The 17,032-nt window shown below is 39.4% G+C and overlaps 1 protein-coding gene across 3 annotated transcripts in view; it reads right to left on the reverse strand.

The window, feature by feature from the left end:
• POU6F2 (POU class 6 homeobox 2) overlaps positions 1-17,032 on the reverse strand; it is a 399,971-nt gene that overhangs the window by 204,338 nt on the left and 178,601 nt on the right. For all 3 annotated transcript variants that reach the window (XM_075921735.1, XM_075921733.1, XM_075921734.1), the window contains exon 4: positions 16,611-16,839. In XM_075921735.1, coding sequence (XP_075777850.1) covers positions 16,611-16,839 — 229 coding nt within the window. The remainder of the gene's footprint in view (positions 1-16,610; positions 16,840-17,032) is intronic.

Genomic DNA, 17,032 nt, shown 5'->3' on the forward strand with positions numbered 1-17,032 from the left:
TCATTCTGACACCTCAAGTTAAGCATGTACATAAGTGATTGAAGGATCAGGGCTGAAAGCAGAACGATAAGGATTTAATTTTAAGTGTTTCTACTGCCCTTTTTTCAAGGCTGTTTTAGTTTCCCACCACGGACAACCCACGTGCCATCTATGCTAAATGTATTTCCAAACCACCTATCATCATGGTACCTTAAGCACCAAACCTTCAAGTGAGGGACAAAGAAAATGATAGAACAGTTTGGTGTCTGGGAAGGAAGGTCACTGGGTTCCCTGGGTCACACTGGAGACATGAAACTGAAGCATCCTCCACAGTGCTAAGGGTGGAGTAGAGGATGCAATTCCCAGCTTGAGGGAGAGACCTGCGCTAGCTCTTTTTCAGCTAGAGCATTTGAATGCAATGTGGCACTGTGAGCGCCTACTGCCATGGCGACAGTCTATTTTTAGTATGCTAGGTTACTCTGCACTAATGTGTGTATGTCTCCTCAAGGTGGGAATCACATCTCTAGGTGGGCTTTAACTACAAACATGCCCTCAGTCATGAAGTCCAAGGGAGGAGAAACTTGTGTTCCCCAAGTCCCCTAAATGGATCTGGTTCCATCCATGAACAGACCTTTCTTTTCCCTCTGCTATCTCACTTTCCATTACCGTCCTCTTTTCACCTGAGGAAGACCACTTTCTTCTCTGCCCCTCAGCTCTCTGGGTTGTCTCTCTGTCTTCATCATTCATTTCCCTTCTGTTTCACTCCACTCCGTCTGCACTACTAGCAGCAGAGTACAAACTGACTTGAATCCCAACCTTTTCAAGCAGTCTGACATTGGAATTCTAGCTTGGGGGTGAGGGAGAGGGCATCACTTTAAATAAGGCTGAGTGCTTGTGACAATCAAAAGTACAAGTTCTATGTTAAGTAGGGCTCTTTCACCTAATGTAGTGTGTCAGCACTGACCACTGCATTGGGGTGAGGGAAAACCTCCTGAGCGCTCTTTTAAAGGGTCATCTTGCTGAACGACTTCCAAGTTCCACTCAGACAGATGACCAAAACCTGAGGTCTTTAACTCAGTCTTCACCCACGCAAGCTCCCACCAAAATCTACAGGCATACAACTCAAGCCTTGCACTCAATAAGAGTTGTTTCCTAGAGCAAAAACTGGGTTAAAAGCCCCAGGATTTGGCTCCATGATTGCATATTATAGATGTAATTCAGAACTGGCTGTTTTCTTATGCCAAAAGAGACAGAGCCTTTTCATTTTGCATACTAGACCAAACAGAAAGCTGAAAAGGAAGCTGCTTGCAACACTAAAGTCTCCAAAGAGATTTTTAAAAAATCTCTACAAGGAAAGGTTATATTTTTGGTGACTTTTGAATGGTTTTTAAGTTCAACCTTTCAGTCTCCAAAGGGGCCTAGGATTTGGTACACACATCCAGAAAATCAAAGTGCATGATCACTCATAAGTCAGAATACAGAGGCTTGCATGAGCAACTTGTTTGGTTTTTGTTTAGCTGCCTGGATGGCTGAAGGCTGTGCATCCTTGCTTTCTTTTCTTTTCCTTTCCTTTTTTTTTAAACTTACTTTTGGAATCACCCTTTAATATGCCCCTGCTCATTCAGCAGCAGACTGACAGATGAAAATAATGATGCATGTTGCATCGACTGATCATACACCTGAGGTAGCTAAAGAAGAACTCCAAAGGTGGTAGGCAGAAAAATAATTGAGGTACCTTCATTTTGGGGATCTGCTACCCCATTATATTGCTCTGTGAGGCCTACTATACACTAGACCAGGAAGGTCGGTTTAAGGTACACAATTCCAGCTACACAAAATACATAGCAGTGGTCAACTCACCTTAAGCCAAGCAGTGGCGGCATACACACAGTGGGAGGCAGATGGGAGCAAATGCTCCCATTAGCTTCCCTATTCCTTGCAGAAGGAGGAGTACTGGATACCAACAAGGGCTGCCCTTAGTATTCAATTTAGTGGGTCTATATTAGACCTTCTAAATCAAATGCTAGAAGATTGACCTCCAGAGCACTGATCTTCTCGTAAGTATAGATGTGCCCGGAGCGTCATAAAATGATTTTGTGGGATGAATTTGTTGGCTGAAAGCTCCCTGATGAGTGTCTTAGCTCTGATTCAACCGGCAGGGTGAAGAACAGCATAGGTTCATAGATATAAAACAAGAAAAAAAAACTTAGAACATACCAGGAACCAAAGCTGACATTTGCTAAAACTAGTACGGTCTTCTCTAAATAAATACATTTAACAAATGCAAAGGAGGCTGGATATTTTATCCATGGATGCTTAGTGAAGATTTGTGCCATGTTGTATTTTGTATCTTGAAAGAGTGGAATGCATGTGTTCCCATGAGACATGGAATTTTCACAATGCATAGACGCGAACATGAATATGAAGGATTAGGTATGCAAGTTAGATTTTCCTGAACTCATCATTTAAAAATTGAGCCTCTCTCTAGGCAGGAAAGGCTACTCTTCCAAGCTATAAATTTTAAACTACCCACATTTTCTTGAGCCCACAGTGCTCATGGATGAAGAAAGTGTGTGAGAGATGAAGTTTAGATAGTCCAGAGTCCCATTGTGAATCAGATCCTAAATGGTATAGGCCAAAAATGTTCAAGCACTCAAATCCACATTTAAACATCTACATATAGATTTTCATGCCTATCTTTATGCATGTCAGTTTGAACATTATGGATGCAGTCACTAAAACATAGTATTGCAGCCTCCACTGCAAAAACAAAGCCATCAAGTTAAATTCAGCTTTGGAAATGTTAGTGGTAGATTCTTGATCATTACATAAGTCACACAATTCTACACATTGGGCATTCAAAGTCTTCCAATGGCAGAATCTACTAATTTTGTTTTACAACATGAGTACACGTGAAATGCATTATATAAGTTGCCATTTCCCATATTTTCAAAGTGATAATAATATTTAAGATACATGTAAAAAAAATCAATAAAAATGGATTCAACTCCTCCTAGGCGTCAGCCACTTCAACTAGAATTTTTCCTTTCTGTTACTGCAAGCAGCTTTACAAAGTTTACAGCTGGGTTCCTGAACAGTGGAGTACTTCCGAATCTCTTCTAGGTCATTTATAAGGGGCATGATCTGATTGGGGAAAAGAAGATAAAATAAATGGAATGTGACATTGTATGAACTGTTCTGCATTGGAAATCCCATCCCATCCCATTCTATTATTTATTTTTTCTTAAGTAAGCTAATTAAATTTGTATAGGAACAGATATGGATATAGATTAGATGCTACATCGCAAAGCCACAAGGGTTCATGATCTTGTTAACATGATGGTTGTCATAGTTTGTTTTGTTTTGCATGAGCCAGAGCTCATTACAGAGAGCCCTCTGTCACTCATCATTGGCTTGTGTCTTTTTAACAAAACATTTCTGAAACGAGTGGCAGGGCATCTGTATTTCAATCCATTCTGTACTTGAGATTTTTGTGTCTGGTCCTGTGCTCACTAATGTCAATGGGACTTCAGGACTTGGGCCTACGAGAGGAAGCACTGTAGGCTGTGACTTTTAAAGGCCCCTAAGGGAATTGGGCACCTACCTTTACAAACCCCAGCATAACTTCCAGATCACTTTGCTTTCAGTCATCCTTCTCAGTTGTCTATTCGGCTATCACTTTACAGAACTGCCAAGGTCTTAATCACTACTAGACTCAAAACATGCTGTAGTTCTTCATGTTCCTAGCGGTGCAGTAATATGGCCAACTGTAAGCCACATCCTATTTTGGTTAGCTAGACTGGGTTACTTTGCTGTGAAAAAGAGATGAACTAAAACCAAGTTTCCCTCCTGGGGAGGATAACAGCAACTCTGCACTTGCAGCAATCCCCTGCTAGGCAACCCATAGATTGACACTGATGGTTGCTCTGGAAGGAATCACTCACCCTCCAAGCTAGAGGTAAGATGCCAGATAAGCAGTAGCCTGTAAAAAGGAATTTAAAAAAAGAGAAAACCAGGGGAAAGATTAAGATAATTTACCCTTGTATATTGCATCCATCATAAATCCCATTGTCAGTATCTATTGTTCAAGTACCTGACAAACTTCTATTTCTACCCTCTTCATAAAAGCCTTGCTCATTGGTAAAGTTGTGTACCTTTCATGGTTTTATAATAAACTGGAAGTGAGTAACAGTCTGATATCAAAGGAAATAAAACTCCAGTTACTATTGCTGCTGGGGTTGCCTTCTGAATGTGGCTTATACAATATTTCATCTGTGCTGACACCTTTCACTCTCAATTATTTGGCTGCTGTCAAAACAAATCAATCAAATTATAGCACTGTGTCTTCATGTTACCATTCCATTGTAAGTTGGCTGCATTAGCTTTGAGATATATGGAAGTATAAATTGTTATCTCTATTATTTATTTAATACAACTTTCTCCCTTGTGTATTATCTCCCAAACATAGCAAACTGAAATTATCTCATGTCAAATGTTGTGTACACACACACACAGAGCTAAGAAATTTGAAAATAATGGCACGCATGGGAACATAAATGTATGAAAATACACTTGATAACAGTCTTACACATGTTACCAGCACTAACCTACTGACAAATGATACAAATACAATGTGGTTTTAATTTTGGATACAAGTCTACCATTTGTGTACACATTGGGTAAATGTAGTTTAGGAGGATATGATTCTGTACCACCACTTCCAGTAAAATGTTGAAGAAAGATGAAACAAAGGGATTAAAAGAACTGATTCTTTTAGCAGTAAAATGAATAAAGAAATGATGAACCAAAATACTATTTTTTTAATAATCCTACATTGTTTGGTAATGGAATGCTGTCTTCTTTTACAGTGCATAAATACCATGGGTTAGTGTAGGAAAGGAAAGGTTTACATTTAAGTGACAGAATCTGAAAGAATTTTTTTTTGCTGGTACTGTTCACACAGCCATAGTAACAATTTTGACAGCATATACACTATCAACCTCTTCTTGAGCGTGTTTTTTCCATGAAAACACAATAAAAAAGTTAATTTTCAGGTTCTTAGCTGAAGCCCTAAAAATACACCATTTACATCAATTCCATTGCTTTTTAGCGAGAGTGTATTATGGAAGACAGAGACACAAAAAGGGAAAGATACCCCCGGCCACAGTCTGTAAATCCAAAGCAATGTAATTGCACTGAATGGAGCTACATCAGCAGAAATGAGATTGTCATCTTGCTTCTAGATGGGATGAAAGATTTCTCAACTGTGTATAATCTCCTATATGTTTTAGAGAATTTATCTGTCTGTCTGTCTGTACTTCCTAAACGGTAAGTGCTAGAACAGGAGTCGGCAATGTACAGCATGCATGCCATAAGTGGGACGCAGGATGATTTTGAGTGGCACGCTCAATGAAAGCCTGATAGTATTATGGGTATGTTCATCAGAAAAGTCCCCTTAGTCTCTCTCACTCATGATGCGAGCCACTGACCACATTTTCTACACTTAGACAAAATGTTGGTTTCTTAAAAAGCAAAGTTAGATGTTCGCTCATTTCAGACTTCTTGGAGAGACGAATACGGATTTGTTCAACATAAAGACTCTGCTGTTTGTGCTCTATGTCGTGAGAGCGTTGTTTGATGCACATCAAGTGTCCGATGACATTTTCAGAAAAGCATAAGAAACACTTCAAGGAAGAGGTGGACAAGGCTGAGTCAATCAAATGCGCCATCTTGAGGAACTGCAAACAAAGCAATATCTTTACTAACTTCTGTGTCATTAATAATCAAGCCACGGAGGGAAGTTATAAAATCGCACAACGTGTTGCAAAATATGAAATCCATTTACAGATGGAGAATATATAAAAGAGGGGTTTCTCAGTTGTTTGGATGTTTTGTTCAAGGGTTTGCCAAATAAAGACACAATTATCTCCAGAAAAAGATTTACCTGTGTCTTCCAGGTCAGTGGAGAGGCACATTAGTGAAATGGCAGAAAACATTAACAAACAACAGACGGTGGCATTAAAAGATGCAGTGGTATTTAATGTCACGCTTGATGAGTGTATGGATATAAATGACATATTGCGGTTAGCAGTTCTTGCAAGATACTGTGAATCAGATGAAATTTGAGAAGAGCTATGCAGCCTAAAATCCATGCATGGCACAACAGGGGAAGATATAGTGAAGACGTTTGTTAATCATTTTGAAGAAAGAGAAATTGACATCCGAACAATATTTTCTGTGACAACTAATGGTGCCCCTGATATGGTTGGAAAACCAGAAGGGATTTGTAAAGATCATTGAGGATCACGTGATGGTAAATTTTCATGATATTATTCAAGAAAATCTCTGTGCCAAGATTTCTAACTCTGAGCTTAATAATGTGATAACTACAGTGGTGAAGATCGTGAATTTTCTTGTTGCTCGGTCTGCCTTGACACATCGGCATTTTCAAGCTCTGCTTGAGGAGATGGACAATGCATATAAGGACATTCCACTTCACCACAATGTTCAATGGTTAAGCCATGGGAAGGTTTTGACACACTTTGTGGACTGTCTTGATGCAATCAAGATCTTTGGGTCAGAAAAAAGTCAAAACTACCCCAAACTGGATAATGAATAATTACTCATGCAACTAATGTTTCTAATGGACCTCACCAGGCATCTAAATGAACTCAACCTCCACCTGCAGGGTGCAGGCCATGCAGTCTTTTTGAAAAATGGAAAGCATTTGTTGTAAAACTTGCCGTTTTTCTCGGGACATTGACACCTCGACTTTCCGCTATTTCCAACATCTTAAAGAACTATTGAAACATCACACCATCAGTGTTGCTGAGATCAGAATGTACATGCAAGAACTTGCATCAGAATTTTCTGTCAGATTTCGGGATTTCCAATGTTTTGGCCAAATGCTTTCCTTTCTAATCAAACCAGACAACTTTGATACCAGCAACATGGATTTGACAGTGTTTCAGTGGATGAGTGTTGAAGATTTTGAAATGAAGCTGATTAAATTACAATGCTCAGACTCATGGGCCTCGAAGTTTAGGGATTTGCAGTGTACATTTGAGCCTACCAAGAGAAAGATCACGAGGTCTCTATTATGACCTTTTGAAATTCCCTGCCTGTGAAATTTGACTGTTTGTAAGGTTTGAAAACTAGAAGACAATGTTATTGATAACCAAACTGACTAAGGCCTTTTTTGTTAAAACATAGTGAATGATGAGAGATTATAGGGATGAACAAAATAATTGTTTGAAAATTTTTGATTTTTTTTTGAAAAATACAATCATTTAAATAAAGCATGCCCATTTTCCTTTTTTTTAAAAAAACAACAACCTTTAATTGAGTTATGGAGGCAAGCAATATCAGGTAAATCTGCTAATATTAAATAATTTATCGCCACAAAGTACAGAAAAGAAATAAGATGTTATAAAATTCATTAAGTCCACACCTAACTTCTATGATTTAAGGGATGTTAATTGGGGATTTGAATGATCCCAAATGCATTTAAGGAACATGCAGTCTGTGGTTATATATGCTTCTGATAGTGGAGATTCAAAAATACTGGCTAATATCCTGGCTGCAGTGAAGTCAATAGATGTTTTGCCATTGACTTCAGTGAAATGAGGTTTGCTCCCATGGGTGTCAGTCAGATGGTAATATCCCAAGGGCTATTTCACAAGGCATACCGAGCGGTTGACAAAGGCTTCCCTTGTCGACCGCGGTGCGTCCAGACTGCCCCACTGTGCCGCTAAACAGCTGATTGGCACAGCGCGGCGGCCATTTTGATGTAAATGAAGCAGTGATTATTTAAATCGCCGCTTCATTTTCCTATGTCTAGTAAACTCATTTACATGGCTCTGTCGACGGAGCCATGTAGTCTAGACATACCCTTAATGCTCCAGTGTTTCAAGGATGTGCTGATACACATAGGCCATAATGTAGAGTAGAATTTTTAACACTGAATATATGTAAATGTAAAGCTCTGAGATACAGAAATCTATGGCAGATGCACAGTGCCTATTTTGTCTGTTTTACTGTTATTAAGGAAAACATCAATATAATCTGGCATTACTGAATATTAATTTACATACTGAATACACTTAATACACATTTACTGCATGCTGTCAGACAATAGGTGAAATTTTGTTATGGGTTAAGTTAAAATCTCACTGAAGTTCATGGGCATGAACTCACACTTCAGTTATCATAGCTGTAAGGATTAGTTAATTCCAAATCCCCACCTCAGACAAAAGGATTGTTTGAACCTGGCCAGGATTTTTAGAGTAAGTGGAGGGGCTTCTGCTGAATGTTGTCTTTGGGTAGACTGTGTGAGGGAAGGGAGAACCAAAGCAAACAGCAACAAAGCCAAGCAGCACCCTGGGAGCATGACTTAGGAAAAAGGCCAGAGTGAAAACTTTTGAATCCAGTGTTGCCTAAAAAGGCTCGATGCTTTAATCTACGAAACTATTTGTCTGTTTCTAATTCCTTCTGCATTTGGAGTAACAGGATTTAGTATGCTCCTTGTAAGTAAACAAGACTGCACCAGAGAAAAATCCCAAACTCTATTTTTTTCTCCCGACTGGAATGTGCCCAGAGCCCTGAACTTTGACTTAACTGCTGGGGTCAGAAAGGCTACAATACAATATAACTTGCATGAAATTAATGCCTATTAAAGGCCTGAAACAATTGGTGTAGGTCTGACACTCCCCTCGGAAGTCAATGGGAGCTGCTCATGCAGCAAGGCTGTAGAAATGGAGCTTAAACACTTAATCACATTTTGAGATACGTAGGCCTACCTCAGCACTTATAGTTTGCCAAATCATTTACAATCCACGGCTGTCCAAAGTGTATTGGTGTGGGACTGGCGTGGGAAATGGACTTCATCAAGAAAATAACTCTGGAGCACACCACATTAGGAAAAGTAGCTCCCATGCAGCCCCAGGTTCCATTTTTAGTTTATCTACATGCAGAATTTTTTTCAAGGGCCTGAAAAATGTTTCAAGTTGAATTCATGTGGAGACACTTGTCAAGAAGGCCAGAATACAGCTTCAATGCTTTCTAATACCATTTAAAAAACAAAACATACAACTTCTTTCTCTCCAGTAAATGACACAGAACCAGACAGATTTTCAAGAGATTTCATTAAAAAACATTGGCTCTCAGGCTATTAACTTGTACAATATATGGGTTCAAAATCTGTATTAAAAATGCCCATAAATTCAGCTGGTCAGTAAAGACTTTGTTGTATTTATGAGACCCTAAATATATATGTACTCAATTAGAGTCTTGATGGTCTATCAGGAACACAAGTTTTTAGCTAGGAAGTTTTATAACATGAATCACAGGGACTTTATTAATACAAATTCCACTGAAAAACAAAGGAAATTAAACCATGAAGACAACAAATATCTGAACCTTGACTCCCCCAAAGCAAGGAAATTAAGAGTGAAGGCAGCGAATCCATCACAGTAATCCATCCTTCACCTTGTGTTACTTACTGCAAACATTTAAGATCCTTGCCTATCAATAAGCATGTATAGCATGTGCATGCATTGTTTTATTTGCATGTGACCCACCAGGCTATGTAGCATGCATGTTACAATGTTGAAGAAAAGCATAAAGTGGCAAGTAGCAGCTGGGATTTTCATTTTCAGTATGAATGTCATTGTTTTTTAATATTACAGTAATTTAAGCATTTAACATGACTCAAATGAATTTTCTCTACATTAAGTTAAATTGTGAGCGCCTGAATTCGAGATGATTAAAGGCCCCTGAAACAGAAGCAAAAACATATTTTGAAAACAGAAAAGGGGAAAAGGGGGAGTAGTTATTGATGGACAAAGGGGTATAATCCCATACACACACTTCTCATACCAATGTAATCCTGCAATTTCTAGTCTACAGCACATGCAGTGGAGGTGTGGGCAGATGGCCAAAGCATGGGTTTTGGCTGGAATCAGAAAAAGGTAGCACAACCATTGCCTTGCCCATCTGTTGCTTGGCTTGTGTTTCTAGAGGGCATCTTTCTATACAGGCTGCCAGAATTGGGCTTCAGACATTTCACTAAATGCAATCAAACCAATTTTAGAAAAAATTGTATCAGCATGGCCTTTTTATACCTCACTTACCTTCCCCTATAATTGTTATCAGTAGTGGAGTGAAAGATAGGCATAGGCCTGGTGGAAATCAACAAGAAAGCATGCAAAAATTAATGTTACTTAGGGTGTGTCTTAGGGTGTGTCTAGACTACTGAGTTTTGTCGACAAAAGTGGACTTTTGTCGACAAAACTATACCAGCGTCTACACTACCGCTGAGTTCTGTCGACATATTGTCGACAGAACTCAGCAGTTTTGTCGACGCTGGTAAACCTCATTTTACGAGGCATAACACCTTCTGTCGACAGAGTTCTGTCGACAGAAGGTGTTATTGCCTGTAGGGTTGCGTCTAGACTACAGGGTTCTGTTGACAAAGCAGCTTGCTTTGTCGACAGAACTCAATGTGTCTGGACACTCTTTGTCGACAGATACTGTCGACAAAACTTCTGTCGACAAAACGTGGTAGTCTAGACGTACCCTTAGTGTTTCTGGTGTTAGGTCTTTAACTTACGGGCAGAAAATATAAAGAATAAATCACTAGCCAGTCTGACAGGAATCAATACATAATAATAACTAATAAAGCCCTGAACCTTTCACACTCACTCTCTGAAGCTGCCATTTTGCCATTGTAGAATCTGAGCATTTACCATGGGGCCAGATCATTACTTTCTGTAGGGAAACTAACAGGCAGAACCTCAGGGATGGACAGCTTATTCTCTCTTTGGAGGGGAGTTTTATGACCCTCTCCTATGGAAGAAGGGCCAGATACACCCCTGGCCCCTTCTGCTCCCCCCCAAAAAAACAGCAGTGGGTCTTGGGAGATCTGCCTGAAACACAGGGCCTTCAGTGTAGTTTCTGCTTCAGCTTCAGGGATCCCTGCTTCTCCTTCAATTCCATCACAATGGGGCTTCAGAGGAATGAGGCTATCAGGGAAAACTTATGTGATGGTAGTAAAAGCAGTGCCCTAACCTGCAGGAGCATGCATACAGTTATGGCCTTATTAACTTCACCTGGATTTCTTGTATGGAATATGGGCCCTATTCTGGCAATCCCCTACCTTTGCACAAATCCCTGGGTTCGTAAAGGTAAGGAAGTTAGTACTATAGAATGATTCAACCCTCCTTTCTGCAAGCAAGTCCTAGAGAGATGATTCCTTCCACCCATCTCCTCCTTCCCCATTATTTTAATCAGATTAGAAGATGAACCATCTTCTTTTCTTTCAACTTTCTAGTTCTCAGGGGAAACTAAGAGACTTGCCTGGGGCTATACAGTGAGTCAGTGGCAGAGTTAGGATCTCTTGGCAACCACTCCCATGTTATATATACTGCAACTGTGTTATGTACTACCTTTATATACTAATGGTTGCGTATCTGGGCTGAAAGCTTATTGAAATTGTTACTGAGTGTAACTCTTCTTCTTGGTCCTTGTCATTCTTGTTCTAGTTATGTTAGTACAGTACATAAGTACCTGAGAATAAACTATTCCTCTAAGTGAAACATCATTTTGATTATTACTGACATTGGTGCTCATTAAAATACATAAGTAAAACACAGACATTCTGTAGGCTCTGAAAGCTATTTCATGTTACTTGAAGGGGAATACAAATGAATAGGGACTGCATCATTTTAGTTAAAAGAGGAAAATGTTCTAAAAACTGGAATCTGGACTCTAGATCAGTGAGCAATTGAAGTCCGCAGTTTATTTCTTCTCTGTCTCTTCTTGTTTTTCATACCTATCTTATACCTGACCATTAAGCTGCATGTACATAGGGAATGGAGAGAGTGCACGTTGTTTACATTATATCTGTTCTGCAATTAAAGATACACTTCCAAGTTAAGATAAAACAAGATCTAATAAATGTAAACAATACATGTTGCTTTTTTGGCACTATTATGTCTACACTAAGTGATCAGATCTGAAGGTAAATAATGACTTAAAAAAAATCTGTTATCTACATTTACTGTTACCATATCAGTTCATTTTAATGGCTATCTCCTAGCCCTCCAGCTGTTTAATGCATTTCCTTCTCCATTGTATTGAAGTTAAAAAATATGACCTGCTGCTGTTTAAATAATGTAATTTAATGATTTCACATTTTCAGCCACACAAGGCTTTCTTTCAGCTCTGAAGCTTTTCACTAATGATTTGGGGAGATAGTTCTTGTTTCTTTCAGAACCCAGGACTGAAAACTCAGACTTACAAATAAATTATTGGCATCCACTTTAGAAACACTACAATTTGCAATGAAAATAAAATACAGAAGATTCAGTGTTATGGGGCCAGAATTTCCAACTTGTTGATTCCTCTTGGCAGCTGACTAGGAGGTTCAAGTATTATTCAGCCTCCATAACAGTAAAGGACTCCATAACACTGTTGCTTTAAGCCTGACATAACATAGTTGAGATAGATGCATTGGGCCTGAGATTCCCCAAGTGTTGTCTGTGGACCATTGGTGATCTGTGATAATGTGACGATGATTCAGAGAGAGCAGGAACAATGTTCCTTCTCATTTCCAGCTGCTATACTGCATTGAAAGGACAACTAAGGTAATTAATTTCCAACAAAGGCATTGCTATAGGTGCCACATGGATGTTAAGGGAAGGTGAATGAGAGGGGAAGTAAGATCCTTAGCAGCTCCTGGACATTGCAAAGCACCCCCAATTCCAAATTAATTCAACGAAAGTTGAGGGCACTCAGTTGAACCTAACATGACATTCCTCCTCCGAGGATAAGAGTACTATAAAACTACCAAGTGGTCAGTGTGACCCTGCTGCAAAAAAGCAAATGCTGACCTGTGATATCTAAGGTAGATGGACAGGTATAATATTAGAGAGAGTATTTCCTTGCAGAATAGTTGATCCACAAGCAGAATATTACTGAGCTCTGAGGCACCCAGAAAAAGCCATTACTGGATTGGTGAGACCCCAGAGAAGGACAACTAAAATGGCAAGTACATTTAGAAAAACCTGATCCGAGAACAGAATTTTGGGGAACAGCCTACAGACAAGTCTGCTACGAAATAGAGAGATGAAGATCTAGGAGCACCTGCTAGAGGTTAACTGAAAAGGTGGCAGAGGAGAAGATGGTTCTCAGGAAGCAACATAAAGGGGGCTATAAGCAATGGACTAAAATTAAAGATGAAAAATATTGGACTAAATAAGTAGACAATGTCTCCTCTGCTTGTCTAGCATCTACTCCCCTTTCCTCTTCCCACAGTCTCACCACTGTGGGTGTGACAGCCTTCCCTTCTGTGCTTCAGTTCCCCGTCTGTGAAATAGGGAGACTAGCACTGCCCTACCTCACAGGGTTCTTGTAAGGATACTTACACACTCATTGTGAAGATTCTAGAATGATAAGGGGGAGTCATATATGCACATAGATACATAAAAGTTTTCAGCTCTGCTGTTCTTGATGTCACTAACATCACAGAATTTTGTGCTGCTAGGGAAAGTTATCAGGGAGAAAAAAGTTATGGGTGGGCATTTTAATGGAATCTGTGCCCCATCTCCTACTCTATTTTTAAATGATTTTAGTCTAGCATTTGGAGGAAAATGCTACATCTTATCAGGTCAAGTGATTTCAAAACCACTGTTTAAAAGTGATCTCAGTGGATATACGCGTTGGCCGAAAATACCAAGACAGAACTCGTTGCTCTTAGACCATATTGTCCAATTTAGCAAAGCAGAATGAATTCATGACGTAAAAGTTCTATGCGCTTATGTTTATTTATAATACCATATACACAGAAACCATAAGCTGGAACACTCTTGAGTGGAGGGGTGGATTTTTATAATGCCTGTTTCTTCATTAAGATTTTATCATCTACCTACACTAAAAGGCCTCTTCCCTTCACTTTGTTATCTTTGCTTTTATCCAGACCTGTTCCTGCATTATTTTTTTAATCTTCAGTTCCCTACTTTACATGCACTCTCAAATTTTAAACAAGCAAAATTTGTGCATTAGTATGTCCTTTTCATCTATGATTTATGAATGACAGGTTCTCAGTGCAGCTTAATGGTATGAGAGAGACATTATTTTAAACATTAAAGTGAAAACCATTTACAACTATGATAAGAGAAGTCTGTTGACATTAAACTTTAAAACACGCACAAGGTAAAGACAAGTAGCTGCACCAACAGGTGAGAGTACTGGGCATACAGTTTTGTTCAACACATTAACTATCTCTCCTCTTCTCTGTTTCACAACCTGTAGACACTGGTGTTTCAAACAATCCATCAAGTCATCAGCAGCAACGGAAAGTTAATTGCCTAAAAGATACTCAAAAGTGCTTTGTGGAGCATTCATTTAATAGAACTCCTATTTTGTCTTTGGAAAACTTTTTCAGTATTTGAGTCAAGAAAGAAAAACAGGGGAAGGAGATATACAGTAGACTTCCGATAATCCAGAACCTATGGGACCTACGTGGTGCCGGATTATCAGATATGATGGACTATCAGGAGGTACTATAAATTGGTTATATATATACTGTATACATTATATACTGTATATAAAGTGTTCTTAACCCTTTTTATTGTACATACTGTATACAGTATACTGTAATATTTTAGTTTTTTAAGCCTTTTTTACCCTTTTTGCTTAGTTCAGCTGCTGCTGCTGTTACCTTGTGACTCATTTTTTGCTGAAGTTCACTCACTAGGCTCTTGCCATTTTGATGTGCCAGACTATTGGATGCCAGACTATTGGAGTTTTACGGTAGCTACATTTGAGTCTTCACTCTCACACCTTTCTTCATGGTGGTTTATTAGATGATGAGCTTTCGTGGGCCAAACCCACTTCCTCAGATCAAATAATGGAAGAAAATAGTCACAACCATATATACCAAAGGATACAATTTTAAAAAAATGAACACACATGAAAAGGACAAATCACATTACAGAACAGAAGGGGGATGGGGGAGGGGGGGAAGGAAGGTGAATGCCAGTGAGTTAATGATATTAGAGGTGGGGAAGGGGAAATGTCTGTGAGTTAATAGTATTAGAGGTGATAATTGGGGAAGCTATCTTTGTAATGGATGAGATAATTGGAGTCTTTGTTAATTCCCCTGCGGAGAGTGTCGAATAAACCATCTTGTTAGTCTTTAAAGTGCTACATAGTCCTCTATTTTGTTTCAGCTACACCAGACTAACACGGCTACATCTCTATCACCTTTCTTCATATATCTCTCCCCCACCATTAAAGCTACACTTGCAATTTTAAAGAGGTTTTTTTTTGCTAACAATTTCCCTGTTGTTCATTGTGTAACTCATCCACATTCTAAGAAGCAATGAACTTTGTTGAGAATAATAAGTACATTCCTTCATATTTAATGTAAGATAAACTCCTTGACTGCAGCCCTGCTATTGTTAAGGCCCATGGATGTGGCAGGAGCAAACATTACGGAACATCAACAGTTACATTTTATTTCACTGTGCTGGGCTTCACAATCATACACACAGTGGGGCAGAGATCGAGCTCCAGATTATCTGCTAAGGCTGAGGAGCACACGGTACAGCTCAGGACATGGGGACAAAAGGGATGCATGGGTGAACTTTGTATTCCTCTGGTCCTGAACCAGATGTGCTGTGTGTTTTAAATTTAAACAGCAGTCAGTGGCCATAAGCAGCTGAAATGGCAGCCAGAGAACAGTGTGGAGTAGGGAAGTTCCAGCCACACCCCCTACACTGTCAGCCAAGAGACACCATCTCTGCCACCAGAGGATATCATTGGTGTCGCATTGTGCTCGTGCTATGTAGCACAGCCTATAGCGGTTGCACCACACTTGAGAATCTGGGCTGTGGTCTTGAATTTTCATGTAAAGCTCCATGCACACCTATAGGGCAAAAACAGCCACAGCAAGTGTAACATGCACTTGATGTAACAGCCTCTTTTTTTTTAAACTGACTCCCATTTTGCACTTTATTTCAGTAGCTGTCGTGAGAGAATTAGCTTTAGGAGGAACCAGTGGAAAGTAGGAACTAATTTTAAGTGGAATGTGGACACCACTTTGCTTGGATTGCTCTTAGAGGGCCTGTTAGTTGAAAGGCACACTGTTGTGGTATGTAAGGCTAAAGTACTGCCATCCACGTGATTATGGTACAGCAATACACACCCTGAACAGTCTGTCATCAGTGACAGAAAGGATGCTTTTATGATATGAAAATTAAACAACAGACACTTTTAAATGATCACATCATGATATTAAGCTTTTAGCTGCACCTTTTCATTCACTCTTCCTCCATCTCTCAACTACGCCTCTGCATTCATCCATCTTATTTAAGTTCACAATGCTATTTAAAATGTAAAGTGAACAATGAAATAAATCCATTAGCCAGCATGATTGAACAAACCAATCAGGTATTTCTAGGCTCTCATAGTACGGCAGAAGGAAAAATATGAATACTGACACTCAATGTTCTCCTTTCAATGTATTTTCAGGATTCCAAAATAATAAAGGTTTTGAATTTTCAATCACAATTTGGCATCAAGAATCACATTTTTGTGGGCCTGTGAAAGTACTGATTGATGTGGTTTACCTTGTAGATTTTGCAACGGCAAAGTCATAATGCCTCCTGCTGCAGCTGCTGCTACCAGCCCTTGGATGTTGGTAAGATTAGCTGTAGGCAGAGTTAGGACAAGTCCTTGTTGACCACCCAGTTGTCCAGCCATGTTGAAGGGAATAAGGATAGGTTGATTGAGGGTTGGAGTGCCTCCTGGCATCACCCCCGCTACTGCTGAGGCTAACTGTTGAGCAGTCAGTAGTGGCTGTAATGAAACATACACAGTAAATGTATTTTACTGTACAACTTCATGGGAATCACTGTACCACGTGTGCCTGCGATCATCTGTAGAGTTACAGCACACACATGCAATTACAATGCACTACTTCTAATGCAATAACATATACTTCCTCCAACAGAAAAAGCCTTGAAGATCCTGATGATTGAGGCTAGAAACC

The sequence above is a fragment of the Pelodiscus sinensis genome, chromosome 2, assembly GCF_049634645.1.
Source record: "Pelodiscus sinensis isolate JC-2024 chromosome 2, ASM4963464v1, whole genome shotgun sequence".
Classification (NCBI taxonomy): Eukaryota; Metazoa; Chordata; order Testudines; family Trionychidae; genus Pelodiscus; species Pelodiscus sinensis.